Genomic DNA, 27599 nt, shown 5'->3' on the forward strand with positions numbered 1-27599 from the left:
ATGCAGCATAAGAGAACGGAACAGAAACGGTAGACAGAGTGCAGATAAAACATGAGTCCCAGAGGGCCCTAGCCAGATGCATCCCGGGCAATCAGGAGCCTGGGATTGGAGACCCCACCCCTGCCATGACATCACGGGGGAGTGGGGTGGAGACGAACAAAAAGGGGGTCCGCCACCCTGGCCCTGGACTCTTGGCAGCCCAGAGTGTCAAGAGCAGAGAAAGGCTGAGAGCATTGGGCTAGGGTGGCCCGACTTAAAGGGACAGGCTCCCCATTCCTCAAGACCCTCTAAGCTGCCCCCTCCAGGGCTCCATCTCTTGTCTCCCCATCCCTATGACCTCTCCTTCTTGAGGCCACCATCGGGTCTCTTCTGAGGGGTCCTTCTCTCAACATGAACTGCATCTCAGATTTCTTCACCTACGAGACCACCAAGTCGGTGGTTGTGAAGAGCTGGACCATTGGAATCATCAACCGCGCCGTTCAGCTTCTGATCATCTCCTACTTCGTGGGGTGAGTCTGTGGCCCTCAGGTCCAAGAAGGAGGCCTTCCCGGCGTCCTGTCCTCCCCGTCCTCCCCTCGGTGTCGCTGCCCAGCTGCCTGAGCTTCTCCCCTCTCGGGGCCCACAGTCTCTTCCGTGGGGCCACGTCCCAGAAACTGGCTTCTGCTGCCGCCATCGGGGATCTGATCCCCAGATGCGTTCTTTTTCCCAGTAAATCCTCCGGAGTTAGGCAGTGGCCTCTAGGCACACACCCCAAGGAGGGGAGCCCTTGCCCCTGCACCACCCTCCACCAGGAGAGGTCCCAAGTGACCAGCTCCCCTCCCCTCTCTCATCTCCCCCCGCCCCAAGCCAGAGAACAGACAGACCCCCCCACACACACACATCTTCCCATTCCCCTCAGTCAACTCTTCGGGGGTCTCAGAAAGACAGGGGAGCCAGGGAAGGGGAAGGGAAGGCGCTGAGACAAGGGAGATGGTGACGGGTTGACCAGGTGGATGGCAGAGGGGGAAGGAGAGAACCTGGAAGGGGAGAAGCCCTCTCTCTTGGAGGGCAGGACAAAGCGGGGCATTGGGTGAGGGCCTCTGTCCCTGGGGAGGAGTGGGGAGAAACACAGGTGCAAATGCCACTCAAGGGGAGAGTTACTGCGGAGAGAAGTGGCTTTTCTGAACATGATGTAAGGACTCCCCTCAAGAATCCAGAAATGCTCCCCTTTGTCAGGAAGCATAAATTCCCTACCTCTACCTGACTTTGTACCCTAGAACCCATCCTGGGAGTTGCTTAAGAGCCATCAAGGTCCAAACACCCCCCCCCCCACACACACACACACACACACAGATATATATGCACGGAGGTTCATGGTGCAGACAATGGCCGGGGGAAAACACAGGTTCTGTCCTTCTTGTGGTCATTTGCATTAGGAAAGCTGGGCAGAAACCTCGGGGATTTTCTTTGCTGGCATGCGGGTCTCTAGGCTCATGCTGTTCCCTGAGACAACAACAGTTCTGTGTGTGTGAGACAGGAAGCCACTGATGACCGTCAGGAGTTAACGCAAGGAAATCAAAGGAGACCTGTGTGCATGTGGGCGGGCGCTGCGAGAGTGAACCCGCTGGTCTGCGAGGCCGGGTAGCATGTGAGGGTGTGCCTGGAAAGGTGGACAGACGTGGATTAAGGGATTTTTTTTGCTCCACATGCTGGGTGAGAGGCAGTGGGCTCCGTTCACGTGGACGTTGTAGGCAAGGCTAGACAACCGGTGCTCCTCTCGGAGACATTAGAGGAGGGATTCAAGCTTTGGGGTAGGATTAAACGGCGTTAAATGAAATTCCCTTCCAACTTTGTGGTTTCACAAGATGTGATGTTTGCAGATGTTCCCCAGCTGCATGTCCAGCGCCTGGGGCAAAGCTGCTTCTTCAAGGCTCCCTGTTCCCATGTATATGTGAGGCTGTGTTGTTTATAGCCGCAAAATGGTACGTTGGTCCAGGTGAGCGCAAAAGCTGCCTCAGCACATTCCGGCCTGGCTTGGCTCCGTGGGCTCCAGGCAGGAGACTGATGGAGGGTAGACACAGCAGGCTCCGCCCCCCCCCCCCCGCCCCCGCCACTGCCCTTGTCTCTCCCTCATCCTGATCCAGTCTGATGCTCCATCCTCAGTGCTGGAGCCCAGCCTGCTGGGGCGGGCGTGAGAGGCTCTTTGGCGTCTGGATATCCCACCCCATCGATCTCCCGGCCTGACAGCTCCCCACAGAGCAGTGCCTGGCAGTTACGTCAGTGCGCTCTTTGGCCCGGCCCCTGGCCTGAGCCCCATCTTTGTGCACATGAGCCCATGCACTGTTAGGGCTGCACGAACCCATTGTCATGAATGTAGCAAAAAATGTATCAGGCATCTCTTCATGACAGGCATTAGGCACCGAGGGGAGAGCAGTGGGCGAAAGCAGGAAGGGTCATCGCCCTTCCTGTACGCGCTGGAGGTCACAGTGCTAGCGACGGATATTAATCAAATCATCTCCACAAGCAAACGTAACATTCCAGCTGTGGCTGAGGGTTGAAGAAGGGCCGCACAGAGCTAGGAGGGCCACTAGTGCAGAGGTGTTGGAATTTGACCCGGTCGGGGAAGTAAGGAAAGGCTTTCTGGAGACGTAACATTGAAGCCGAGAGCTGAAGGATGAGTAGAAGCAACCCAGGTGAAGGAAGGGAAGGAAGGGGGTTCAAGGCAGGGAAACCCAGCTCTGCAAAGAGAAAGAGCCTGGCAAACGCGGGGAAGGCAAGGTCTTTGTGGCTGGAGCAGAGAGAGCAAAGGCGAGGATGGCGTAAGATGGGAGTGCCGTCACAGGCAGAGGCCAGACCTCAGACACCCTCAGATCTTTCGTTTTTACAGAAGAGTAATGGACGTGGATGGGAAGCTCCTGATGCGTTTTAACCTGTGTGTGTGTGTGTGTGTGTGTGTGTGTGTGAGAGAGAGAGAGAGAGAGAGAGAGAGAGATGGGAAGATTGCTCTGGCTGATACACCAAGGATTGGAGTGGGTAGAAGTGGATACAGGAAAACCTGTTAAGGGTCCATGCAGTCCTGAGAAGAGAGATGATCATGGCTTAGACTCAAGAGAATCTGAAAGGATTTTTAGTGCTTTGATGTTAATGCTTAACTTGAATCTCTTCTGTATGAGCTCAGCCAGGTAGACCAGATGCACAGCTTTACCTAGGACGTATGTGACGTGAGCCAACTATTTCACACAGCAACACACCACCTACTCGACTACACACACACACACACACACACACACACACACACACACACACACACACGAGAGGCCAGGACTTATAGGTGTTTCTCACGTTCTCTTTTCAGGCCCAGGTCATAATGCCCAGTCTCCTCTGGGGGTGGGACTTCCTAAGAGGCCACCCCCTTCCTGTATCCTGTGGGCCCCTGAGGTGGAGGAAGAAGATCCCTGGGGCCTGAGTCCCCAGAAGCAGCAGGCAGCGCTCGGCCTGAGGTTGGTTTCCAGGGAAGCCACCTTCCTGGAAACCAGCAGGGAGGGCATTCCCGGCCCTTTGATGCTCCATCCGTGGGAAGGGCCTGTGGAGGTTGATGGCGCCCCCTGACCTGTCCCAACCCTGCTCTTCCCGCCCTGTTCCTACCCCTACGAGGCCCATCTGCACAGCCACGCACTTTGATTCATGATATTCAGCCTCGTGTAAAATCTTACGTAGCTCAACGTGCAAAGCAGTTAAAAGGGGGAGACCCTCTAGTTTAAAGAGGAGGGCGTGGAATCCCGCCTTCTCGGCCCCCACCCCTCCTCTCAGCCCAAGGTAGCCCCTGAGCCACCTGGACGGCACACCAGGTGCCTTATGGTGGGAAGAAGTGTTGAAACCCCTCCTGCAGGTCAGGAGAGAGGAGTGGTTTTCGTTCTTGTGTCCCCTGCCCCCTCACCGCAGCCCCGTGAAGGGGAGACCTGGTTAGAAGCCTGGCTCTGACACCGACAGGAGCGGAGCTTGGACAGGTCACTTTACGTCTCTACGTCTCAGTCCCCATATCTGGAAAATGGGTGTAGGAATGCCCCCTCCGAGAGTCCTGGGAAGGGGAGGTGACATAAGTCAGTGCCTGCCTGGGACGGGTGACTCAGGAAGATGGTGACAGTTGTTATTTCTCAGATTTCCCCGCATGTCCCCCTTTCGCTCGGCCCAGCTCACACCTTCCTGAGAGACCCCTCTGCTCCCCGCACACACACGCACACACACGCCCTCCCCGGCCTCCTCCCTGACTCCCGGGGCGGGCTGGACAGCAGGGTGCTGGGACGCTGCTCTGGCCTCCTTCCTGCACATCCCACCTGCCAAGGAGTTGCCACCCGCCTTCCGCTCTATAAATAATGAACCAGGAACGCGAGAGAAAAACAAGTCAGAGCAGCAGAGTAAATGCCAAGAACTGAAGGCTCAGTCCTGCCCCATCTCCTCAGCCCTGGCCTCTGGAGACAGACTCAGTCCCTCTCTTCTGGAAATGAAGTATCCCCTTATCCTGAGCTGCCCTGATGATGTCCTCGGGCCCCCGGGGCCACTGAAACGCTTCCGCTTGTTATTTAACTCGGAGAGAGAATTCTGATGTGGCCTCACCTCCCGACTGGGCCCAAGAAGGAGCCATGAGGGTGGAGGAGGAGGAGGAAAGAGGCTGGTTAATTGTCCCTCGAGCCCTGGGCTCTTCCTCCTGAGACTCTCCTGAGCTAGGAGGTGCTGTCCCTGGTGATGGGGCAGGGCCAGCAGGACGAGAACCAGGGGCCAGTTCAGGGGGCCAGCTGTGGCCAGGCCCTGCGTGGAACACAGCTGGGGACCCCCCGGGGTGGCCGTGAGCCGCTCTGCAGCCGTCTGCCGGGGTTGGAACCCGCACGCCAGCTTGGCGAGTTAGCACACTGCTATGTGCCTTGGTTCCTTCGTTTGTAGCATGAGGATAATAACACAGGTGACTCGTTGGGTTGTGAGTAAGGATTCAAAGAATCCTCAACACGTACAGCACTCCGCGTGCTGTGTTGATTATACAGTGATAAACAACCATCTGAACTCTGCTTCTCAGAGTTCTGAATGTGACCAGACTTTAAGGACAGGGGAGGGGCCCCAGGAGACCATTTCACTGATCAACGCTCGGAGGAGTGTCCGTTCCGTGGCCAGGCACACGGAGGTTCCAGAAGGGTGTGTGGCACCTGTGGCTCCCACCCGGGTGAGGGCGCAGCAGCGGCAAAGGTGCTCCCGCTGCAACCTCCCTCCCTTCACTCCAAGGGCCCCAGCCCGGGAGCTGGTGGCGCTCTTTTGGATGACTTCACCGTTTTCCGTAATAGCGATGCTCCCTTCCCTTCTGCCAGGACGTTAGACGGCAGGTGGGATGTTTATGGGAGCCACACTCCCTTCGGAGACCTTGATGAAACCCCTCCCAGTTAAAAAACAGAAGAAAAGTGCTAGGGAAGTAAAGCACGGCGGACTTCCACGGAGGTGTGGCGTTCCCGGGAGCGTTTTACAAGCAGGCGAATAACTCTTAACGGTGCATTACTCAGAATGCTGCCTGGGATAAGGCAGCAACCGTAAAACAGGTGACAGGTTAGGAGCCCTCTGCCAGGCTGGCTGTGACCAGCCTTTCTCTCCCACTCGAGACAGCATTCAGAATTCAGGGGCCTGAGGGAAGCCCCAATGGGGGGATGACTCTGAACCCTCTCTCTGAAAACGGAACGAGGAGCCGCTTGCAAACGTCAGCCTGTGTTCCCATCAGCAGGACCCCACAAGTGACCGTGACCCCGGCACGACCCGGGAGCTGCTCCCCTCTGCATCTGCCAACATCAGGGGGCCCCAGAGGTCAGAAAACTCCTGGGCTTGATGTCCTAACCCCTCCTCATAAACTCCTTGGGTCAGCCTGCGAGCTGCCCTCACCGCTTCCCAGCCTGGGAGCCTCCCCCAGCTTTGTCTCCTCTGTGCCACGGTCTCCGTTTCTGCCACTCAACTTCGTCCGCTGGAGTTCTGCAGCCAGATACCACCCTGGTTAGCATCAGAAAATGGCCCTAACCCCCCCATTTCCAAAAGTGTGCTCCTAGATTCCCTGAGATGCCACCAGTGTTTCCCCAAAGCTGAGCATACGCAGCACTTTCCAAACACATTTGAAGAGGTTTTCTCGTCTGCACAGCGGGAACAGTGAATGTGCCTCCCCACGTGCTGTCAGGAGCAAGTATTGAGGCCCCGCGTGGTTCTGAGGCCGAGAGTGGCTTGAGCCTCGAGGGCTGTGATGGGTGATTTCACGTGGAAAGGTGGGCACCTCGCGGAAACGCAGAGGGAAACAAGTGATGTGTCGGCAGGCCCTTCTTGCTGCTGGGGGAGGCTTGGAGGGAAGAAGGGAAGGGGCCCCTCCCTGATCCACGTGGTCCCGCGCTGGCTTGAAGCTGCAGGGAGAAGCCAGTACAGGTAAATGCCCACTGGGTGGCAGCAGAATCCAACGAATAAGATTAGAGGCCCCCTCCTCCCTTCCCACCCGACTCCCTTTACCTGCCAGGTGAAGGCTTGGCAAGGCCCCTCCTTTCCTCCTCTGGCCCTTCTCACCCGACCCTTGCACAGACGGAGCCTCTGAGAAGTGCCCAGCTCCCAGGGCCTTCACTGACTTGTTTGCTGAACACCTACTATGTGCCAGCACCTAGGATACAGCCATGAACAAAGCCTGGGATGCACAGAGCCAGAGGCCTATGATCCTCTCCCTTCTCTGTCCAGATGCCAGCCAAAGAGGGAAAGACAGTGTGTTCTCAAGAGGGGTGAAAATTGGTTCTTGGAGAATAAAAAGTAAACTCACTCTTTTTATGTATAAAGCACAAAAACACAAACAGTACATAAATGATATCTACGGTATTAAAATTTCCAGGGGGGTACAATTAGGGAAAAAGTCTAAAAGGGCTCTTTAAGGAGGAAGTGAGGGGAAAGGTAGAGAAACATGAGTTTAAGCCAACCCAGGGCTCACTCGCAGGGCCCATGCCCCCTGCCAGGCACCCCATGTCCTCTTGATGTTGACAGGAAGGGGACCTCTCCCAGCCTCTGTGTGAAGGGTCTAGCCCCTCCTCTGTTGCTCTCCGCCCCTGCTCTCCTGCCCAGGTGGGTTTTCTTGCACGAGAAGGCGTACCAGGTGCGGGACACAGCCATTGAGTCCTCGGTGGTGACCAAGGTGAAGGGCTTTGGACACTATGCCAACCGAGTCATGGACGTGTCTGATTATGTGACCCCACCCCAGGTAGGGTCCCCCTACCTGCCCCGGGGCGCTGTGGGTGCCCAGACACTGGGAAGGTTAAAGGGGAGAGGGCAAGACAAGGAGAGTGCCAATGGGTTTCCCAGACCAGGTTCTGTGGCATCGGTGATCCAGAGAACCCCTTCCCCAGCGTCTGGGAGGTGTTGGGGGCTTGGGCCTGCCTTCCCACTAGGCAGCACTAGGTATCGGGGAGGCTGGGTTTCTCTGTAGCCCTGGCTCAACTTGTCCTGAAATCAAGGACAACCCACAGAGGGAGCAAGAAGGGCCAGGTGGGTGGGTGGGTGGGTGGAAAGAGCCTGGCTTGGACCTCGCCTCTGCCTTTTATTAGCCCCGTGACCTTGGCCAGATTTCTTAGTCCAAGCCTCGGTTTCCTCGTCTGTACAGTGGGGATAACAGAATTAGCACTGTTGCATTTTTCCTCTCCCTTCTCCTCCTCCCAAGGGCACCTCCGTCTTTGTCATAATCACAAAGATGATTGTAACCGAAAACCAGATGCAAGGATTCTGCCCAGAGGTGAGGGGAGGACAGCATGGTCGGCGGGGGGGGGTGGTGAGGGTGTGAGCAGAGGCCCAGGGCCCAGCCTTGGAGCTGTGTCCGGGGACCTCCACCCTCCAGAGGCTGCCGATGGGCGGGCCCCGCCCCCCCAGGAGCCAGTGCGGGTCCTGCACGCTCCTGTCTCCCCGCAGAGCGAGGAGAAGTTCCGCTGTGTGTCAGACAGCCAGTGCGGGCCCGAGCGCTTCCCAGGGGTGGGTGAGTGCAGCCCCTTCCCCACCCCTCACTGCCCCGCACTGTCAGTGGGGCCCTGGAGGCAGCACATCCCCCCAGGGGAGAGGCCACCCTAAGGGAGGGGGTGGGAGTTGGCTTGTTCCATGTCACGCTGCCAGCACTGATGGATGCCCGCTGTGGGCCAGCCCAGTGGGGCTGCCCCCAGAGTTCCCAGGCCAGGGATGGTGCTGCAGACAGGTGTGCCATGAGGTGGCAAGTGCTGTCACGGAGGTACTGTGGGACCCCGGGGCGGGGAGGGAGAGAGATTGGTTCCTGGTGGGTGACCCCAGATGGCTTCCTAGAGATGGGCCCTAAAGGATGGGTAGGATTTGGCAGGATAGAGAAGCTTCGAAAAGGGCATTCTAGGCAGAAGCAACAGAAGCAGCAAAGGCTCAGAGGCAAGAAAGAGCAAGTGGTGATGGGGTCTTCAGGGAGACTGGGGCTTGGAACGTGTGAGGGGAGGGCTGTCACCTCCCTCTGGCTTGTCTAGGGCTCAGGAGGTGAGGAGGGGAGAGCCCTGCAGGGCTAACGGACCCCCAGTCCCTGGCCCTGCCTGTCCTCTCCCTCCACCTGCGGGGTCCCTGTGTGCGTTGTGGGGGGGGGGGCGTCCCTGATGGAGGGGTGGGGGGAGGAAGGGGTGAAGGGCCAGGCGTGCATCTAGCAGTTCTGGCTCCACCCTCGCAGGGATCCTCACGGGCCGCTGCGTGAACTACAGCTCTGAGCTCCGGACCTGTGAGATCCAGGGCTGGTGCCCCACCGAGGTGGACACGGTGGAGATGTAAGGACCCGAGGAGGGCAGGCGGGAAGAGGACTCACCCCAGCTCTGCTCTGCCAGCAGGGGGCGCTCTGCATCTCTGGGCACCCCCAGTACTGTCCACTCCCAGGGCGGGCAGTGCCCACTGGGAGATGCTCCCAGGAAGGTGGTCCCCGGGATGAAAGCTCCTCCTGTTTCCCCTCTTCTTCCCAAGGCGCTAAGACCTCCTGCTCTCGCCCACAGGCCTGTCATGATGGAAGCTGAGAACTTCACTATTTTCATCAAGAACAGCATCCGTTTCCCCCTCTTCAACTTTGAGAAGTGAGTTCAAGCTCCCTCCCTAAAACCTAGAAGCAATGCTGCCACCCCACCCTCCCCCTCCCTTTCCCAGGAGGGGAGACACCCCTTCCTCCCCATCCCCCAGCTTCCCGGGGCTCCTATTCCCAACCTCCCCAGGGTGGACTCTGGGGCCAGTTTCTCTGCCAGCCTCCTGCCCTGGGGCTCGGGACCCACGGGGGCTTTTGCTCAGAGCAGGGGAGGGACAAGCTGAACCTGGGCCTGGAACTCGGACGCCTCCAAAGGTGGGGCCAGAGGCGCCCCTACCATCTCTCTTCTCCCCACCTCAAGCCCAGTGTGGGTGTCCCTTTTCTCTTAGTTCAGCCCCTCTTCAGTGACTTCCCCATTTGGCGACTCCTGGGTGGGTGTCGGCCACATGCAAAGCACAAGGCGGGCACAACAGAGGAGCCAAGGGCAAAGACTCCTGCCCTCTGGGAGCCCCGGCACACAGAACCTTCTACGGGAGGGAGGGGTAATCACCAGAAAGATGTAGGGGCAGAGGGAAGGGAGAAGGCGAGTGTCCAAGAGAGCGGCGGCCCCGAGGCTCCTGACGGCTAGAGGAAAATCCGAGCGTGACTGTCCTCGCGTTAACCCTGGACCTTGCCCTCTCCTCCCCAGGGGAAACCTCCTTCCCAGCCTGACTGCCGCCGACCTGAAGACATGCCGCTTCCACCCCGACAAGGCCCCCTTCTGCCCCATCTTGCGGGTGGGAGATGTGGTCAAGTTCGCGGGGCAGGATTTTGCCAAATTGGCCAGCACGGTGAGGAACGAGCCACTCTTCCCTTCCCTGGCCTGGGGGCCCTCGGGCAGGGGGAGCAGCTACTGGGGAAGAGGAGCTGCCTGTGGCAGCGCCACCTGGTGGGGGCATCCCAGGCCTGCGACCGGCTTTGTGCCTGTCCTACCCACACCTGCCCTGAGTGGTCTTGCCTCCCGCCCAGCCTCAGTTTCCCATTCCTGTCTTCATGCTTCACCTGCGGGCAGAGGCCTCACATCTCCGAGGAGGTCTACACTGTGGGAAAGTGGATCTGTGGCCACTTTCCTGGGTTGTAGCTAAGGGACTAAAGGCACCAAAAACAGGATTTAGAGGCTCAAGGGCTGTCACCCTGAACTACAGAACTTCTTTACTAAGCAACGTGTGACAGACCGCTCTTCTTTCTCCCGACCTCTGTCCTCCACCTGGAGAATGAAAAGAAATCACTTGTCCATTTGTCATGACATGCACCCCCCCACACCGGGACCCACTCCACTCCGACCGAGGACCGGGAGTCGGGGGCTGTGGGAGGACTCACATCTGCCCCCTTTCTCCATCCAGGGAGGAGTTCTGGGCATTAAGATCGGCTGGGTGTGTGACCTGGACAAGGCTTGGGACCAGTGCATCCCCAAATATTCCTTCACCCGGCTCGACAGCGTTTCTGAGAAGAGCAGCGTCTCCCCAGGCTACAACTTCAGGTAACCCCCGTCCCCTGGGACTTCGGGAGAAGGAGGCAGGGCTGTCCTAGAGAATGACACTTCAGGCAGCAACGCATCCTGGGCAGAGACGGTCCCACTTCCCCCGCCTCAGGTTTCAGCTCAAAATTAGGAAGGACTTTCCAGCAGTCGGCCACTCGGAGACGGACAGGCCATCCTGTGAGTTCCCTGTCACAGGGAGGGACCTGTGGAGGATTCATGCTCCCAGCCGGCAGTTAGACTACAAGACCAGGGTCTCCTGAAATGCTGGGTTCTGTGATTCTGAGCCCATTCTTAGCTCCGGCTCTGAAGCTGTAGGTAGTCCCATTCGTCTCCTGTCCCTGAATTTTCTGAGGTTTCTCACTTCACAAAGCAAGAGCGATAGTTGGTATCATTTTACAAGGTGGAAATTTTGCATTTCTCTCCATAACCAGGAGATTTCATCTGAGTCACAAATAACAATTACAGTGGCCGTTAGTTTTTCAGTGCCTTTCCAAACAAGAACTCATGCCAGTCTTTAAATATCATCTCAGTTATATACCCAATGGCCTTGAGACATAAGGGATCCCTCTCCCCATTTTGAAGAAAGGGAAAGAGAAGAACTTGGGGTAAACTACTGGGAAACAGCTGAAAGCCCTTGAAAAGCCCTTGACCTTCTCCCATCCTCATTTCCTTATCTATGAAATGGTGATGGTATCCTTATTATCTTGAGGAGCCTATCAGCCAGTGTGTGAAAAGCTTCAGCTCTCGGGAGTTTTTTTCCCTCAATTTTTTAAGATCCTGAAGTTTCTGGCAGGGCCCTGATTAAGTACACAGTGTTATATACACTAAACAGGCTAAATTAGGTAAATAGGCAGGTATCAGGAAAAAATATGTATAAGAATATATTTCAGTTATATATTCAAATTTCCTTTGTTATAGTGGTATTATCCAATATAATGGTATCCATAAGCAAAAAAAAAAAAAATCATTTCACCTTTTTTCCCACCTTTATTTGTAGTTTAAAAAAATAATTATCTGCCCCATTAAGCTTTATATTTAATAGTTTAAAATATATGTGTATTCTCTGGAAAGAAGAATTTTTTAAAATTGAAAGTGCCTTCATAATCAACTCTAAACTTAAAAAAAAAATCCATAGGAAACAACACATATTTTAAAGTAGGTTAAAAATACCGTTCGGCTCCCTGGTAGAAACTGGCATATTTATTCAGTCAGTACATCACACTGAGATCAATACAAAGGATATTTGTACGGTGGCTTAAAATAGGAACAAATTAATAAAATCCTCGTGATCTAAAATGCAAGTTTTCATCTTCATAACTTCTCTCTGGCCACTGGGAATTCTTCAGTCTTCCAAATAACTCATTTGGCAGGAGAGCTTATGAAGAATATAGCTAGTTTGAAGACCCCGACTCTTGGTCTCATACAGCTTTAGAACAAAGTCTTTCATTTAAAGAAGAATTGGTTTGGAGTTCCTTATTTCCAATGTGTAGGGGCTTGGCTGACACACGCACACACACACACACACTCACACACACACACACACACACTGCCCCCACCCTCTACCCTCTACCCTCTATCACCCCTAGGCACAGCAGGAGAGCAGGAGATGGATTTGGTCCTAAATAAGCTTGGGTTAAATTTGGAGAGACAGGGACTTTCCTGGCGGTCCAGTGGTTAAGACTCCGCGCTTCCACTGCAGGGGGCACAGGTTCGATCCCTGGTCGGGGAACTAAGATCCCACACGTCGCGCAGCGCGGCCAAAAAAAAAAAAAAAGACAGAGAAAATTTGGGGAGACAGGTCAGAGGGTCCCTAAGGACCCTGCAAGCTCAATTCCTGGGGGCCTAAAGGAAACCATCTGAGAGGTGTGGGCCCTGGATGACTGACCCCCTCACCAAAAACCTGCAGGCCGGAGTGTGAAGAGGCAAAGCTGCTGCACTTGACCCTATGGTTGAAGAGTGTCCAGAGGGCCCGAGGAGTAGCCTGGGCATGGGGGAATCTCTGTGGCCATGGCAAGCAGGGGGCTCTACCCAAGCTTCCTCAAATCCCTCCCCTGGGTGCCCACCCACTACCTCATGTTGCCTTCAAGCTGCTGGCACCACACGGACACCCAAGACTAAGTTAAGATCCCCCGCTGGGGAGGCTCCAGGCCACCCATCCGAATCCTCGGTTAAGAGGAAAAGGGTCACGGCCAGGTTCAGCGCAGCCGCGGTGCGGTTCCTGTGACGCGGTAGAATGTGTCTGCTCTGTAGAACCCCGCAAGGCTCCTTGCTAGAGGCCCGAGACTGGCCGCCCCACGTACTAAGTGTCCCGTGTGCTTTGGCTCAAGGTTCCTCACCCCCTGCCAGGGAGGAGCTTCCGTCCCCCCACTTCACAGATGAGAAAATGGAGGCTCGCGAGTTAAGTAATTCTCTCAAGGTCACAGAGCCAGCAAGCATGGGTGCCTGAACGCAAACCTATTTTCTTGGCTGTTTTCCACCCCATAGGAAGGCTACGGTCATTCGCTTTTGTTAATCCTCAGAAAAACACGGGCAGTGAGGTTGATACTTTCATCCCCAGTTAAAGAGGAAGAATCTGAGGTCCCGGGAGGCTAAAAGACTAGCAGCTGCCGGAGGCACCGTTCCTTGCCCGGCCTTTTGTCTCCCAAACAAATTCATCTGCCTTTCGCTCTCCAACCGAGGCCAGATTTTTTTTTTGCAGCGTTCTGCGGTTGCCATTTGCTCTGGAGGGAATGGAATCATTCAGCCAAGATTCAGCCTTGTTTTAATCTGAAAACTCCGACATCCAGAGGCAGCTAGAGACTCGCATTTCCATCACTAATTACGTCTGCAGCTCCTTTCCAAATGCCGCCCCCACCCCTGAGGATCTTGAGGATCTTTGCCTGCAGAATCAGAGACTCTCAGAATTTATAGCTGTTAAAGACCCCTTGAAGATACCTAGACTAAGGCGGTCATTTAGCAGATAAGGAAGCAGACCCTCCAAAGGGGGAAATGATGAGCCCAAGGTCACGGGTGCATCTTAGAGTCGCCTTAGAGGTCATTTGCTCCCAAGTCCTACATCATTCTCGGCGATGCAGCCCCAGAAAAGGTCTGTCCATCATTGATGGCTCTGATTATTGGAGAGGTGACCTCGTATTGAACTAAAACGTGTCTCCTTTCAACTCCCACCCAAAGCACCTGGTGCTGTCCATCTAAATTAACCTTTATTTGTACGATCTCCTGAAGGTTTCCATCTGTCCCTACCTGAAATTTGGTGGAAAGATTTTATTTTTACTCCTAGGTCTATTCTGCATGGCTCAAGATTCCAGGGGCCACTTTAACTTGATATTTTTATGAAGCCTCTTTCCAAGTACCTTGAGGGTGTGCAGTCGGTGGATTCGTCCACATTAGTCCCAGACAAAGTGCAGCATTTCTAAAAATAAGAACTGGCAAGAATCGCGAATTCCGTGGTGCACAGGGTGACGGGTCCCAGAGGCAGGGTTCCTGCATAGCTGGTGCACCCTCAGCTCACCAGAGCAGGACTTTAACCAGAGCACTGCATTCCCCAAAGTGCTGGGAGCAGGCAGTGTTGCTGAGGGAGTACTGAGTGTGCATTTGCCCATGAGTGGGGTGTGTGTGTGTTTGTGAATGAGTATATGTGAGTGAGTGTGGACATGTGGGTGTGAGTGTGTGCCTCAGTTGTGTGAGTTGGTGTGTGTGAGTGTGTCAGTGAATACATGTGCATCTGTGTGAGCGTCTATTAAAATACTGTATCAGGGGACTTCCCTGGCAGTCCAGTGGTTAAGGCTCTGCGCTTCCAATGCAGGGGACGCGGGTTCGATTCCTCTTTGGGGAACTAAGGTCCCATGTGCCTCGCGGCCAAAAAAAAAAAAAAAAAATACTGTATCAGTCAGGGTCCCGGCAGGGAACAGATGGCACATGCAAACTGGGTAATTTGAAGAGAGTTGAATAAAGAGACTGTTTCAAAGGATATAGGGAAACCACAAAGGATAGCGCAGTGTCTGGGGGCAGTAACAGGACGTTGGTGACTGTCCAAGTGTGGGGTAGAGAGGAGCATGGTCAGAGGAGGTACCCAGCACAAGTCTTGACAACTTTCCTTTGTGATATCACAGCCCTGCCGTAACTATTGGAGGTCTCTGAGCCTTTCATGCCCCCTGGTGAAAGCACTGATTGCCCAAGAAAAATGCACATATTCATACACGTGAGCAATTTTGCAGGCAACTTCTTTTTTATAAAGGATACTTTATTTCTACAAATAAGATTAAATCCATTCTCTGAATAATACATCCAAGCCAAACAGAGTAATGACATGAAAACTCTCTTCCCTCCCCCAGTCCTACTCCTTTTGCAGGAAGTTAACCACTTGGGCAGTTTGTCCATCTTTTTTCTCTGCATTTATATTCATGCAGCGTAAAATTCCAGGACTCTGAAGGCCTTTAAAAGCTTATATCTGGACCTCAGATTAAGAGCCCCTAGAGTTAAGTTTGCAAAGCCCTTTCACACCGATTTTCGACAGGATTTATAGCTCATTGTCTACCCCTCACCCCCAAGGTAGGCTCAGAAAGATTTTGAGACTTGCCCAAGTTTACACAGCCTAATGAAGAGGAACATTGGTCCTCAAAGCCAGGGACCTGATCTATCGCCATTGCTTCTAGCACACCTTCCACCAACACATTGCTTGCAAAAGAGAAAAAAAGAAAAGAAAAGCAGCTATAAGGGATATACCACCCCCCTACCCTCCCCCCCCCGCCCATCCTGATTGCTGGATTGATAGGAGAGAAGCAAAATGGTGCATTTAGCAATGTCTGATTTCTTGTTCCTCCCCTGAGAGTTCCTAAGACAGCTTTGCTACTAAAAGGCAACGCAGTTTTGGATTTCCTCTCTCGGTGTCTGGGACAAAAAACACCCGTTCAGCTGCTAGATGTTCCTCGTGCTGTAGGTGTTTCTAGTGATCGTTTCGTGTTGGAAATGTACCCACAGCAGCTTTCATGAAGCTCTGAAATTTGGCGTGTGTTCTGCTTCCATGTTGCAACATGCAGATCAGCAAGATCTTAGGCCAATTGACAGAGACAGACTCGAACTACACCCTTGGCTTTGATCATTCTTTCTCCAATCTGGATTTTTCTCCTTTCAAAAGCCATAAAATATGTGTTAAATGCAGCCATTTCCATCATTTCCACAGAAACATGTGAAGGCCCTCTTGGATGGGGCGTACTTGCTTGAATTCTCCCTGATTCATATTCCCCTTCACTTTCTTTAGCTTAGGGTGAGAGGCGAGGCAATTAGAGCAATCCTGAATTTATTCAGCCCTTGGTAATTTCCATGTCTACCCTATCTTCACAACAACCAACCTTATGGGTGGAAGATATTAGCTAACACTCACTGAGCACTTACCTGTGAGCCTGGGACTTAGCAAGTGCTCTTTGTGGATTATCCCATTGACTCTAAAGAGGGAGAATTTTATAGCTGGAAATCTGAGGCTCAGAGGTTGCATTTATCTGCCCAAAACCACACAGCAAATGGTGCTGGAGCTGGAATCCAAACCCTGGCAGGCTAGCTCCAGAGCATGTGCTCACAGCCACAGGTATCCTGGCAGGACTGGTATGGTTCCTCCATTTTACAGATGAAGAAACTGAGGCCAAAAAAAAGATTACTCCCAGGATAAGACAGCTAGTAACCAGGCTCTCAGGTATATCTTCTAGCTCTGTGTCCATTGAGCCTTCCCTGCCTCATTAAAGATAGATTAATAGTAATATGTTAAATTTTTAAAAAAAGATCAAACAAACCATATTTTAAATGTCTGCCTTTGAGGTGGATTAGATTCCTAGAACATGAGTAAATCCATATAGCTTGGGACCCTTCTCTAAGGGGAAGAGTCCCGCCTGCTGGAAGGATGTTGCCTCAACCCCATGCAATGCATCTGCCAGGAGATATTTTCCCATCAGTATAAAATCAACTGTAAAAGTATATTTCAGCTGGCAAAATTACTTCCCACCAGGCAAAAGCTTTGCTGAGAACACCACCTCCCTCACTTAGACGCCCAGATTCCAGGCCCAAGTTTTCCCTCGCAGGCCCAACCCAGATCCCGCAAGTTTGTTGCTGTTTTTCCTGCTGTTGTAACAGTTACGGTGTCCCTGCTTTGGGAAGGAATTTCCACCACTTCTTGGGAGATGGATCGTTTCTAAACAGATGTCTGAGAGCTTCCAAGGGATTTGAATGTGGTGATAAAAACCCTTCTCCATTCAGCTTATTGACTGCCGACGACTACAAATGTCAGCTCAGCGTGGGGAAGCGCTGCTAAGGGTTGGAGCTGTCCAAAGCTGAATTGGGCTGCTCCCACAGGTAACGGCTCCCTCTCACTGGAGGTACGCAGGCAGCGGCAGGGAACCTCTCGTGGCTAAAGTGGGGGAGGGCTTTGAGGATTTCTTTTAACATCTAATTATATTATGTGCTGGGCTTTGTGGCTGACCCAGAGATGAACAGGACCAGTTCCTATGATCAAGGAATTTTTAATCTAGTGGAGATGGTAAGGCCTGAACCCAAATAACAAAAATGTTTATACAAAAAACATTTGATGCTGGGGCGAGCCAAGAATAATTAAGATGAGGCAGAGGTGAAACACCAGTGTCCAGGCTGTGGGTCAGGAGACACAGGCTACGGTTCAAGCCTCGCCACAAAAACTCAGTGTGATTTTTTTGGACAAGTCTCATTCCCTCCATGGGCCTTAGTTTCCTCCTCTGTAAAATGGGTGGGTTGGTTAAAGGTGATCATCTCTAAGCTCCAGAAGTCTGAATCAGTGCCTGTGGGCATCTGGGGAGGGGCTTTGGAAACTTGGGCTGCCGAAGCATGCACTCTTATTTATAGACCTGTGATATATATCACAGTGGAATGTAGCTTCCAAACTGCCCTGCAGCAATACCTCTGACAAGTGACTTATTATGGTAATTGACATTTGTAACTTACTCATTCTTTATCTGTTGCTGCTTGAGGCAAGAGGTAGCACGTGTGCTTGCTCACGCACACACACACACACACACACACACACACACACAAGCTTCTCAGTACTGTCAGGCCTCAGAAGTGTTCGATTCAGTCCTGTGTTGGGGGCTTCCTGTCTGGTCACAGGACAGGTATCTCAGTGAGGGGCCTGGTGGGAAAGCAGGTTCAGCTGGGGTTTGTGAAGAAACTCACACGCAGGGCCTAACAACGTGGGAGCTGTTTCCATCCCTAGTCCCCCAGCCAGTGGAAAGGACGGGAGCCTGGCCGAGAGCTGGGGTCCCTGGCAGGAGCAGCCACAGAGCGACACAGCCTCAGGCAGGACCACAGCGAAGCAGGGAAGCAGCAGGTGGAATAAATACCCCGCCTCTCTCCTTCCCACCCTCTGATCCCCGGGCCGGTGCTGGCCAGCGCTTCCCATTAACCAACTCACCCCCACCCCCCCCAGAAACCCGAGGCAAAGAGGGGCAGGAATGTGGCCTGCAGAGGTCAGCCTTCAGGGGCCCACGATCAGAGACTGGGTGTTGGGATCGTGGAGAGTAGTCAGCACAGCAGGTGATCGTCCCCACTTCATTCAAACACCCGGGCTCAGGGGGCCTCCCAACCCCCATGGCCATCCCTGCCAGTGCACCACCCCCCCCACCGCGCGCCCCCAGGCTTCCTTCCCTTTCCCAGCTCAGCACTTCTTCCGTCAGCCATACAGCACTTGTTATTGCAGCTATTCTTATCCAGACTCCTTGAAGTTACATAGGAGCCAGCGCTTTAACAACTGCCCAGGTGTCTGGGCGGCGTCTGGGCTCTGATCTCTCCCCAGATAGTTCTGGCATCATCACAGTCAGAGCCACACTCTTCTTTCCTCCACAGCTGCGGTGTTTTCTCAGGCACCAGCTGAACAAGCTCCCTGCCCGCCGCTGAGGCTGCAGTGAACTCTCTTTTCTGGATCTTCTCTCAGGGAAGCAGCGGTGGGTGAGCAGGCAGCTTTGGATTCAAGAGGCCTGAGCTCAGATCCCAGCTGTGCCCCTGCAGGCCCAGTAGCCTGAGGAGAGCTGCGATGCTCCCCTCCAGCCTGGAGAGTCTGGACAGCGTAGCCTCATGGTGATAGATGAAAATATTCGCAGAAAGCTGCGAGCCGGGGGCTGTGCTCAGCCTTCACCTCCAGCAGCTCATGGAATCCTCTCTAGTAAGCCTGCAGCTGTTGCTATATTTCCATCTCACACCTGGGGAAACTGAGATTCAGAGAAATAAAGCACTGTGCCCCAGCTTATGTAGCTCATTCGAGTGGCAAAGCCAGGATTCCAGCCCAGGACTGTCTTCGTTTCAGAGCCCCTAAGCCAGCAACTATGCCGTGGAGCTGTAGTTATGAGGCCTCAGTGAAATGATGGGTGTGGAAGTCTCCAGCCTAGCGCTTAGCTGGAGTAAGCGCTGCACGTATATTATCTCCCTACCCTTTTCCCCATTTCCCCTCCACGGGGGCTATTCCCACCAAGAGCGCCTACTTTCCCACCCAGCCAGCTGCCAGATCTAAATGTTTCTGCTGGGGAGAGAAAGAGCCTTTGTTACCACCTCGTACTAGCTCTACATGAAGAAGGGGGAGGAATGCAGAAGCCCGAGTCACTAGGAGGAAACCTGGAGGCTGACATCACTAAACTCCATCTGTGAGATGTCGAGAATCTCCGAAATCCATTTATCCCTCCAGCAAGCATTTACCCCACTCCTTGCTGCACTGGGTAGGCCCTTGGGCAAAGAGAGACAGTGAGATCTAGCTTGTAGTCAGTAGTCCCAATTATTAACTACAGTCTGGTGTGGCAGGTACTGGAGTAGAGGCCTGGATCCCAGCAGAGACAGGAAAGGTAGCCTAGGGGGATTTTACAGCCTCAGTGCTACACTGGTAAGCCGGCTCTCCGGAGAAAAAGAAAACAGCGCTGATTTGTAGTGCTTGCCGATTTCCGTAGTGGAAATACTCCACCATGATCAATTTCAAGCTAAAGCATGAAGTCCCTGAACGTGGAAGTGGGAAGAGAGACACACGCTGGCTGTGGCAGCCAGGGCCAGGTGTACCAGCCACAGCCACTGCCATCTGGCTCTGTCCTCCACCCACCAGGGCTCTCTCTGAGCTTCTTCAGAACACCACGTCCTTTCCCTTGACAGGGCTTGCAGATCCCTCAGCCAGGAAAGCTGCCCCCGCTCTGTCCTTCTTACCTTTCCGCTCTCCATCCTTCAAGTCTCAGCTTTCACGTCACTTCCACCAAAGCCTTCCTTGACCCGCCAGCCTCCATCCAGTGTCTTGACTACCTGTGCTCTAGAATGGCGCCCTTCTCCTTCCTAGCCCTTATGTCCGATTTTACCTATTTATGGGTTACTTCCAGTTTTACCTATTGATGGGATTGCACGGTTCATTCGTATTTCTCTTCCTCGCATGAGAGCAGAGCTTGCCAACGGGTCAGCTAGTGCCTAGCACCACGCCTGGCGTAGGGTGGGGTGCTCTAAAGATCTGCTGAATGTAGAAAAAAATGAGAGGCCACGGAGCTGGGCCCTAATGGATGAATAGGAGTTTGCACGGTAGAAGAGGGGAGGAGAGGGGAACAGAATGGGCAAAGGCACAGAAGTCTGTCTGAGTGCGTTCGGGGACTACGGGAAGCAGGTAGGGTGGTGTGTGTGCAGTGAGAGGGGTTCCGCCGATGAGGCTGGGAAGCTGGGCCCAGCCAGGCTGGGGGGAGGGCGGTGTTCCAGGCCAAGGTGTTGGACGGAGGTATCATTCTCACCAACTCTACTTCCCAGACAAGAAGACCAAAGCCAGAGAGGTAGAAATCGGAGGATTTGGGAGAAATCAGGGCCCAGGCATGGGGTAGCTCAGCCCTTTTATGTATTTATTTATTTGGCCACGCTGTGTGGCTTATGGGATCTTAGTTCCCCAACCAGGGATCGAACCCAGGCCCACGGCAGTGAAAGCACCGAGTCTTAACCACTGGACCACCAGGGAATTCCAAGCCCTTCCCCCCCACCCCTTTTTTTCCCCCTGTTGCAAGAGAGTTTATTGACGATAAGGAGAGAACAGAGGGAACACCTCAAGAGAGAGGTGAGCCAGGCCAAGGAAGGCCCCTTCCCCTTTTTAGATGAGGAGGCTGGGGTCCTTCTTCGTACACTTCATGGCTCTCCTATGCTTTCTGTTCTACTCCCACCGGATGACTCTGGGTCATTTTGCAAATGCAAAACGGGCTCCCAGCTGGGGAGAACTTGAAAGAAATTAGCCAGGACCTAACAGAAACCAGGCAACAACAAAAAAAAACAGTCTAGGATACTGGCTAAGAGTGTGGGCTCTAGAACTGGACTGCCCTGCTTTGAATCCCATCTCCACTCACTGACTATTGGTGGTGTGACCTTAGACAAGTGGCATAACGTCTCTGATCCTGATTCTTCATCTGTAAAATGGGAATTGCAGCAGTACTGGATTTCATGGGGTGGTTGTATGTATTAAATGAGTTAGTAGGTGTAGAGCACTTAGCACAGTGCCTCGCACACAGTAAGCACTCAATGTACGTTGGCCATTATTGTTACTAATGTTATTATCTCCAGGAGTTCAGAGAGTGTAATGGTTCAGACAAGTCTAGATACTATTATTTCACTTTACCTTGATCTCAGGATAAGAAAGGAAAGGGACATGCCTTGAGCACGTATTATATCTGGGCACGTACTATATCTCATCTCATCCTTCCTGTAGCTCTTTTTACTCTCATTTATCAGTCGAGATAAAAAGCTCAGAGAGGTTGAGTGACTTGCCAGGGGTCAAAAGGCTAGTTAAAGACAGCCATAGAACCACACGTAGATCTCCTGGACTTTCTTAGAAGGTTTATTCCTAGGGATGTGGTATCCTTACCCTCTCTCTGTCTAATCTTGAATTACTCCCAATTTTAACTCATTCTTTGTCCTTTAGCAAATACTTCTTCTCCCTGAGCCTCAGTCTTCTCAGCGATAACATTATAAGAGTTTGTAATGGTCAGCGTAAATATTGCTAACTGCTGTAACAAACAGCCCCTCCCATCTCAGTGGCTCAGCACAAAGGTTTGTGTCTTGCTCATGGCACAGTGCCCTGTGAGTCAGGGTGGGTGGGGAGCTCCGTGCAGTCATTCAGGGATCTGAGCTCCTGCCACCTATGGATCAATCTCCTCTAGGGCCTGAGTTCTCCCCTGGCTCTTGAGCACCTGGCCATGAGGAAAGGGAGGATGAGGAAGGCACACAACTGTAACACACGTCAGCCCAGAGGTAACAGACCTCACTTCCATTCCCAGTCCATTGACAAGAACTAGTCACAGGGCCCAGGCTAGATGCGAGGCGGCTGGGAAATATGGTCCAGCCGGGTGCCAGGACAGAAGATAACCCAGACCCTGGTGAATGCCAAGCCCATCTCTGCCACAGGGTTGGGCCAGATTCTGTGATCTCCACTGGCCACACTGAGTGCAGAAGTCAGGATGTCTGGGTCCTTCCCCTGTCTGCAGCGGGGGGCCTCCCCCCACCCACCAAGAGCTGTCCCTCCTCCTGCCCTCCCGGGTAGAGAACCAGTCCCTGCCAAACCTCCTCCAAGGGTGTGTGGGTGGTGAGATATGATCTTATCATGCTTATTGCCTCTTGGAAGGCAGGTGCTGGAGGAAAACCAAGTCTGCTTTGGTTTTTCTCCCTGTTCCCTTCACATTCCTTCCCAAGATAAATTTAGCCAGCCCTGCTTTGAACGGCAGTGCCCAGGATGCTGACTTTTTGTTCGAGTCCGTGTCAGAGCATTTTCCACGGCTGCAGCCTCAGGCCGGGGATGTAGCCCTCAGGATCACAGTCCCAGGCTCTGCCCGGCCCTTAACATCTGTGATCCACCTCTCATCCTTGCCTGGTCCCCATCTCTTAGTTGCCACATGTCTCAGACAAGGGCCCTGAATTCTTCCATGATGTGAGACAGAACACAGACTACAGAAGGGCTTTGAGATCCAGCACGAGGGCTGCCTGTGTCCTTAACGACCACTTAGAGCTCAGAGGCAGGACGGTTCTGGGTTAAGAGCACAGATTTTGGAGTTGTTAAGGGTGGATCAGAATTCCAATTCAGGCAAGTGACCTTCTTATCTGTCTCCCCATCTACAAAATGGGCCAATGGTGCCTTCTTCATGAGATTACCTGAGCGGCTTAGCTCAAGAGACGTGCATATTTTTCTGGTGCTGTGTAAAAGTGGGTGTGGAGATGGCAATGGTTCATACTTAGCCTCAGGCCAACCTGAAAAAGCCACAGTGAGGACTTCCTGAAGCCTTCTGCCCATCCCAGATACTTCTTTTGCAAACTTCTTTGGGAGAATTATCTTCTGGGGCCTCTTCATCTTTACAGAAACGATTTTCTTTCTGGTGTCTGTCCTATTCTTCTCCTTCTGGTGCAACTTGAGTTCATTGCATTTTGCCTTGGTCTGTGAAGCTCTCTGCCGCTGCCACCCAGGCCATACTTACCATATTTTTAAGGATGGTGTAGCCGCTGCCCGCTTTCCTTGTCCTCTTTTGTTCTTTTTTTTTTTTTTTTTTTTTTGCCGTGCCGCACACCTTGCGGGATCTTAGTTCCCTGACCAGGGATTGAACCCGGGCCACGGCAGTGAAAGCACCAAGTCCTAACCGCTGGACCGCCAGGGAAATCCCCCACCAAGACTTTGTTCTTAGGGTTAAGCAGTTGCCCTTCCTCCGGCATCCTTTCCAGGGCCGCTCTCGGTTTTCCTCTGGTCTCACTTTCAGGAAGATCATCCTGCCTCCCCTGCCTCTCCCTCCAGCCGCTAAGCCCACAGGAAATACATTCCCAGCCCAGGCTCCCCAGAAACTACTTTCTCACTGAATAGTTTACAGCCTTTTTAAGGCCTTAGTCAGGTAACAGGTGCTTTACTTGGGCACACAGCTACAGCCCTGCCCAGGCACAGGCAAGACAGAAGATGGGCCGCCCTCCTCCTGCACTCCTTCCTGACCCACATAAACCTCTCCAGGCCTGAGCTTCCCGCTCTGTAAAATGGGGATGGTAAGGGTCAGTGTCCTGGCGGGAAACAGTCAGTGGTCTCAAAAGGGACGACTGTGTGCAAAGGTGCAGGCAGTTTGAAGGAAGCTAGGAGCCTGGGGAAGGACCAGAGCGGCCACCACAGGAAAGCTGCTACCAGCTAAGCTGGCAAGGCAAAGGGAGGGAGCAGTCACAGAACTGGAGAGGGGTGCGCCCTACAGGCTCTGGGCCTCAGGAGGGAAGTCAGCTTTGTTAGAGGCCCAGCAGAGGAACTGGGAGACGAAACGCCCTCCCCCTTCTTCCCTCCCACCGTCTGGTTTCCTGTGGGTGCCTCCCACTGGCTGAACCCAGCTGGAACCAGAGGGCAGGGAGGAAGCAGTCTTTGCAGACCAGGCTGCCAGGCCCCGCAGAGAAGGGCAGAGACTGGGTGTGGAGGGGCAGGCAAAATGTCCAACATGGGAATCAGGAGAGCACCTGCCTCGAAGGGCTGGTCTCAGGGGTCACCCTTCTCGCTAACAGACCTGCAAAGGGGGCCTGAGCACCCCCATTTTATAGACGTGGGAAGTCAAACCCTGAGGGCTAAGTCCCATAAAAGGCCCCACACCGCCAGCACGTGGTGCAGCCAGGATTTAAACTCATTTCTGCCTGACCCCAAAGTTCCCTGGCAACCAGAGCAGACAGTGGCCGGTACTTACAACTTAAGGAGGCTCTTCCCCACCACAAACGACCTTCCTCCCCTGCCTGTGAGCTCGCCCTTATTTATCCCCTTGGGCTCAGCACTTCATTCTCCCTGCTGGACAGTTTCAAAGGCAAACATCCCTGGGAGGGGCGTCACGTCAATCACGGAACACTTCCAGGGAAGGAGTTTCTCAGGCGCCCTCTTTGTGCTGGGAGAGGCCTGGGACTGGCCTGGGAATCTCTGGGGAGTGGAAACACTGAAAGGGAGGCACCGAATAAGACCGATGTCGACGCCACACAGTTACAGAGGTTTCTGAGTTCGTTCTCGACCATCCTCTCCCTTAATCCTCACCATTTTCCTGGGATGCTGGCATCAGGAGCCTGTGTTACAGCTTTGGGACAGTAGCCCAAAGAGATTGCACTTCGCTAATGTTAGAGTTTCGCCCGTGGTGGGCAGAGCCACGTAAGGGGAAACACACTGGCTTTAGAAGCCAAAAGCCAAATGCAATTTGAATCCTTACTGACTGCAAGGCGGGTCCCTTCACCCCACAGGCATCTTCCAAATGGGGGTATGAACACCCATTTCACTGTGTTGTCTGGTGAGAATTAAATGCGATCATTCTTATCAGTCTCCAGCACGGTTCCTGGCAGCCAGCAGCCCAGGCAGAGAAGGTACAGAGGACAAATTCTTGAACTGGGGCAAATCCAGCACCAGGTCTCAGCCAGTTGGGTAACCCTGGACCAGTCACTTAACCCCTGGAGCCTCATTTGAAAAACAGAGCATTCACATCCTTATCCCACAGGTTTGTGAGATGAGGTGTCTAAAGGCACTTTTTAAAACTGCTCTGTAAACTGCTCTAGAAATCAACATATCTTTTCAGCAGTATCAACACCAGTGAGCATTTCCTGGGTGCTTACTTTGTTCCAGACACTATTCTAAACCCCTGACACATGCGGTTTCATTCAGTTTTCACGGCAACCCTTTGAAGCAGGACTTCTGTATTATTCCCACTCACAAATGAGGAAATCGAGTGTCAGAGAGGTTAAGTAACTGGCCCGAGTTGCACAGCTGATAAGTGGCAGAACCAGGCTTTGAACCCAAGTAGGCTGAGAAGCCTGTGGAGAGGGGAGCCCCTGCCGGGCCCTGGGATACCCAAACAAAGAGAACTGAAGAAGCTTGGAGTCCAGCTGGGCTCCAACTTTCATACACATCAGAATCATTTAAAGAAATTATTTAAAAGACAGAGTCCTGGGCTCCACGCACAGAGATGCTGATTCCATGGGTTCAGGGTGGGGCCTGGAAATCTGCCTTATGAACAAACCCCCAAGGTGATGCCTGTGCAGGGGTTCAGCTCACCACACAGGGAGGGCCACGGCAGGTGTCCCACCAAATCATCAGTAAGGGTTGCTCGGTAGGTGAGGGTCATAGGGCTCTAGAGGACGCTGAATTTTCAGGCAAGAGAGACAGGAGCCCACAGCGGGACCCACCTTCCCCTCTGGCCTTCAGGTTTGCCAAGTACTACAAGACGGAGAACGGCAGTGAGTACCGCACGCTTCTGAAGGCTTTCGGCATCCGCTTCGATGTGCTGGTGTATGGGAATGTGAGTCCTTGGGCCAGGCAGACACGGGGGATAGGGGAGGAAACCCGGACCCATCCTGGGCCCTAAAGAGGCTCCTCTGGGGGCAGGGTCCTGCCACTGACCAGCTCTGAGACCCTCGCTGGTCACATGTCCACAGCAGGTGAGGCCTGCTGGCTCCACGGTCTCCCCGGCTGGGAGTCCAAGCTCCACGTCAGGCCTCGCCCGGCCCTGCTGGAGCGGTGCCCACTCACCTGGGTCTTTGCACACACAGGCTGGCAAGTTTGACATCATTCCCACCATCATCAGCTCCGTGGCAGCCTTCACCTCTGTGGGAGTGGTGAGTGCAGCCCCTCTGGGTTCAGTCCGGGGGCCACTCAGGGTGCGGCCCCAGCTGGCAGGGTTTGGGCAAGCGGTGACCCTCTCCTTCCCAGACCGTGAGCCCAACCTCTTGCCCTCACCTCCCTGCTGGGCCAGCCCTTGCGTGAACATCTCCAGTCCTGGAGAGCTCACTCCCTCCACGGCAGCCCCCCCACCTGCTACAAAGTCCCCGTGCGCCACTGTGAAGGGGGGGGAAGGAGACTCCAGGGTTCCCAGACCTGAGAGCCCGGTCGAGGAACAGAGCCCAGCTGGCAAGGTGGGGACAGAGCCCCATCCCCAGGGACTTGTACCCCCGCGGTCCCTCTGCTTCTCCCACCAAGTCCTCCCTCTGCACTCTGGTCTGGGCTCACCCCAGGAGCTGGGGAGGTGGGTTCTGGAGATATTCTGCAAAGCCCCTCGATGTTTTCCTAAGAGGAAACATCAGCCAGGTGTCTCTGGAGGACTCACCCTGACCCCGAGGGCAGTCCTGCCCACGGCCCGTGCTTCCCGCCACCCTGCTCCCACCCTGCAGCCCCTCTGAGCCGCCCTGCTCTCCTCCTCCAGGGGACTGTCCTCTGCGACATCATCCTGCTCAACTTCCTCAAGGGGGCCGACCAGTACAAAGCCAAGAAGTTTGAGGAGGTGCGTCGGGGAGGGTGGGGTGCGCCCACGAGAGGCAGAGGAACAGGGCAGGGAGGGGAGCTGGACCCCGGACTCTCAGGGGCCCACCTTCTGGGGGCTTCTGAAGGGGAGTTCACTGGGCCTCAATGCGTATTGGGGACCCGACAAGAGGGGGTCTGGCCAAGAGTGGGCTCTGTGCTCATCGCTGTCAACGTCTCCGTCCACTCATTGTCCCCTCTTTGCTTCGGGGAGGGACAAATCCTGCTACTGGTTGGCTCAGGTCTGTTTGCCCTTGAGGTGCATGGGAAGAGTCTTGGGGTCACAGACTCGCTCTAGCTCCCCTATGACCGGGCTGTGAGCCCCAGAGGCTGAGTCTGTCCCACGGGGGCCCACAGGAGGACCCTGCCCACAGACAGAGCACGATCATGCCAGCCCTTCTGCCTGCAGGTGAACGAGACCACGCTGAAGGTCACGGCCTCGGCCAACCCGGTGTACGCCAGCGACCAGACCACAGAGGAAAAGCAGTCCACGGACTCAGGCGCCTACTCCATTGGCCACTAGGGCCTCTTCTGTGGGCCCCCCTCTCACCCTTGGGCTCCAGGCCTCCCAACAGAGGGTCCCACCTGGGCAAGGGGAGATGGGAGAGGGGAGAGGCTCTCATTTTTGCTGCTCACCCCTTGAGACCACAGCCGGGACCGGGTGTCTGGCCTTCCCACTGCTCTACAGACAGGTCCTGTTCCCACTAAGACCTCAGTCTCACCTTCACCCCTCGCCTCACCCCTCTGTGCTTCCCAGAACCCCCAGGGCAGTGGTACCTGAGTCA

The 27599-nt window shown here is 54.0% G+C and overlaps 1 protein-coding gene across 1 annotated transcript; it reads left to right on the top strand.

Moving 5' to 3' along the window:
• The first annotated feature begins 207 nt into the window (after positions 1 to 207).
• Positions 208 to 27587, top strand: P2RX3 (purinergic receptor P2X 3). Its single transcript, XM_059931619.1, has 12 exons — positions 208 to 509; positions 7093 to 7228; positions 7685 to 7756; positions 7930 to 7993; positions 8693 to 8786; positions 9006 to 9083; positions 9717 to 9858; positions 10411 to 10547; positions 25726 to 25819; positions 26070 to 26135; positions 26720 to 26797; positions 27224 to 27587. Exons 1-12 carry the CDS (start codon positions 391 to 393, stop codon positions 27335 to 27337), a joined length of 1194 nt encoding a protein of 397 aa, XP_059787602.1. The 5' UTR covers positions 208 to 390; the 3' UTR covers positions 27338 to 27587.
• Positions 27588 to 27599: the final 12 nt, after the last annotated feature.

This window comes from Balaenoptera ricei, chromosome 8 (genome assembly GCF_028023285.1).
Source record: "Balaenoptera ricei isolate mBalRic1 chromosome 8, mBalRic1.hap2, whole genome shotgun sequence".
Classification (NCBI taxonomy): domain Eukaryota; kingdom Metazoa; phylum Chordata; class Mammalia; order Artiodactyla; family Balaenopteridae; genus Balaenoptera; species Balaenoptera ricei.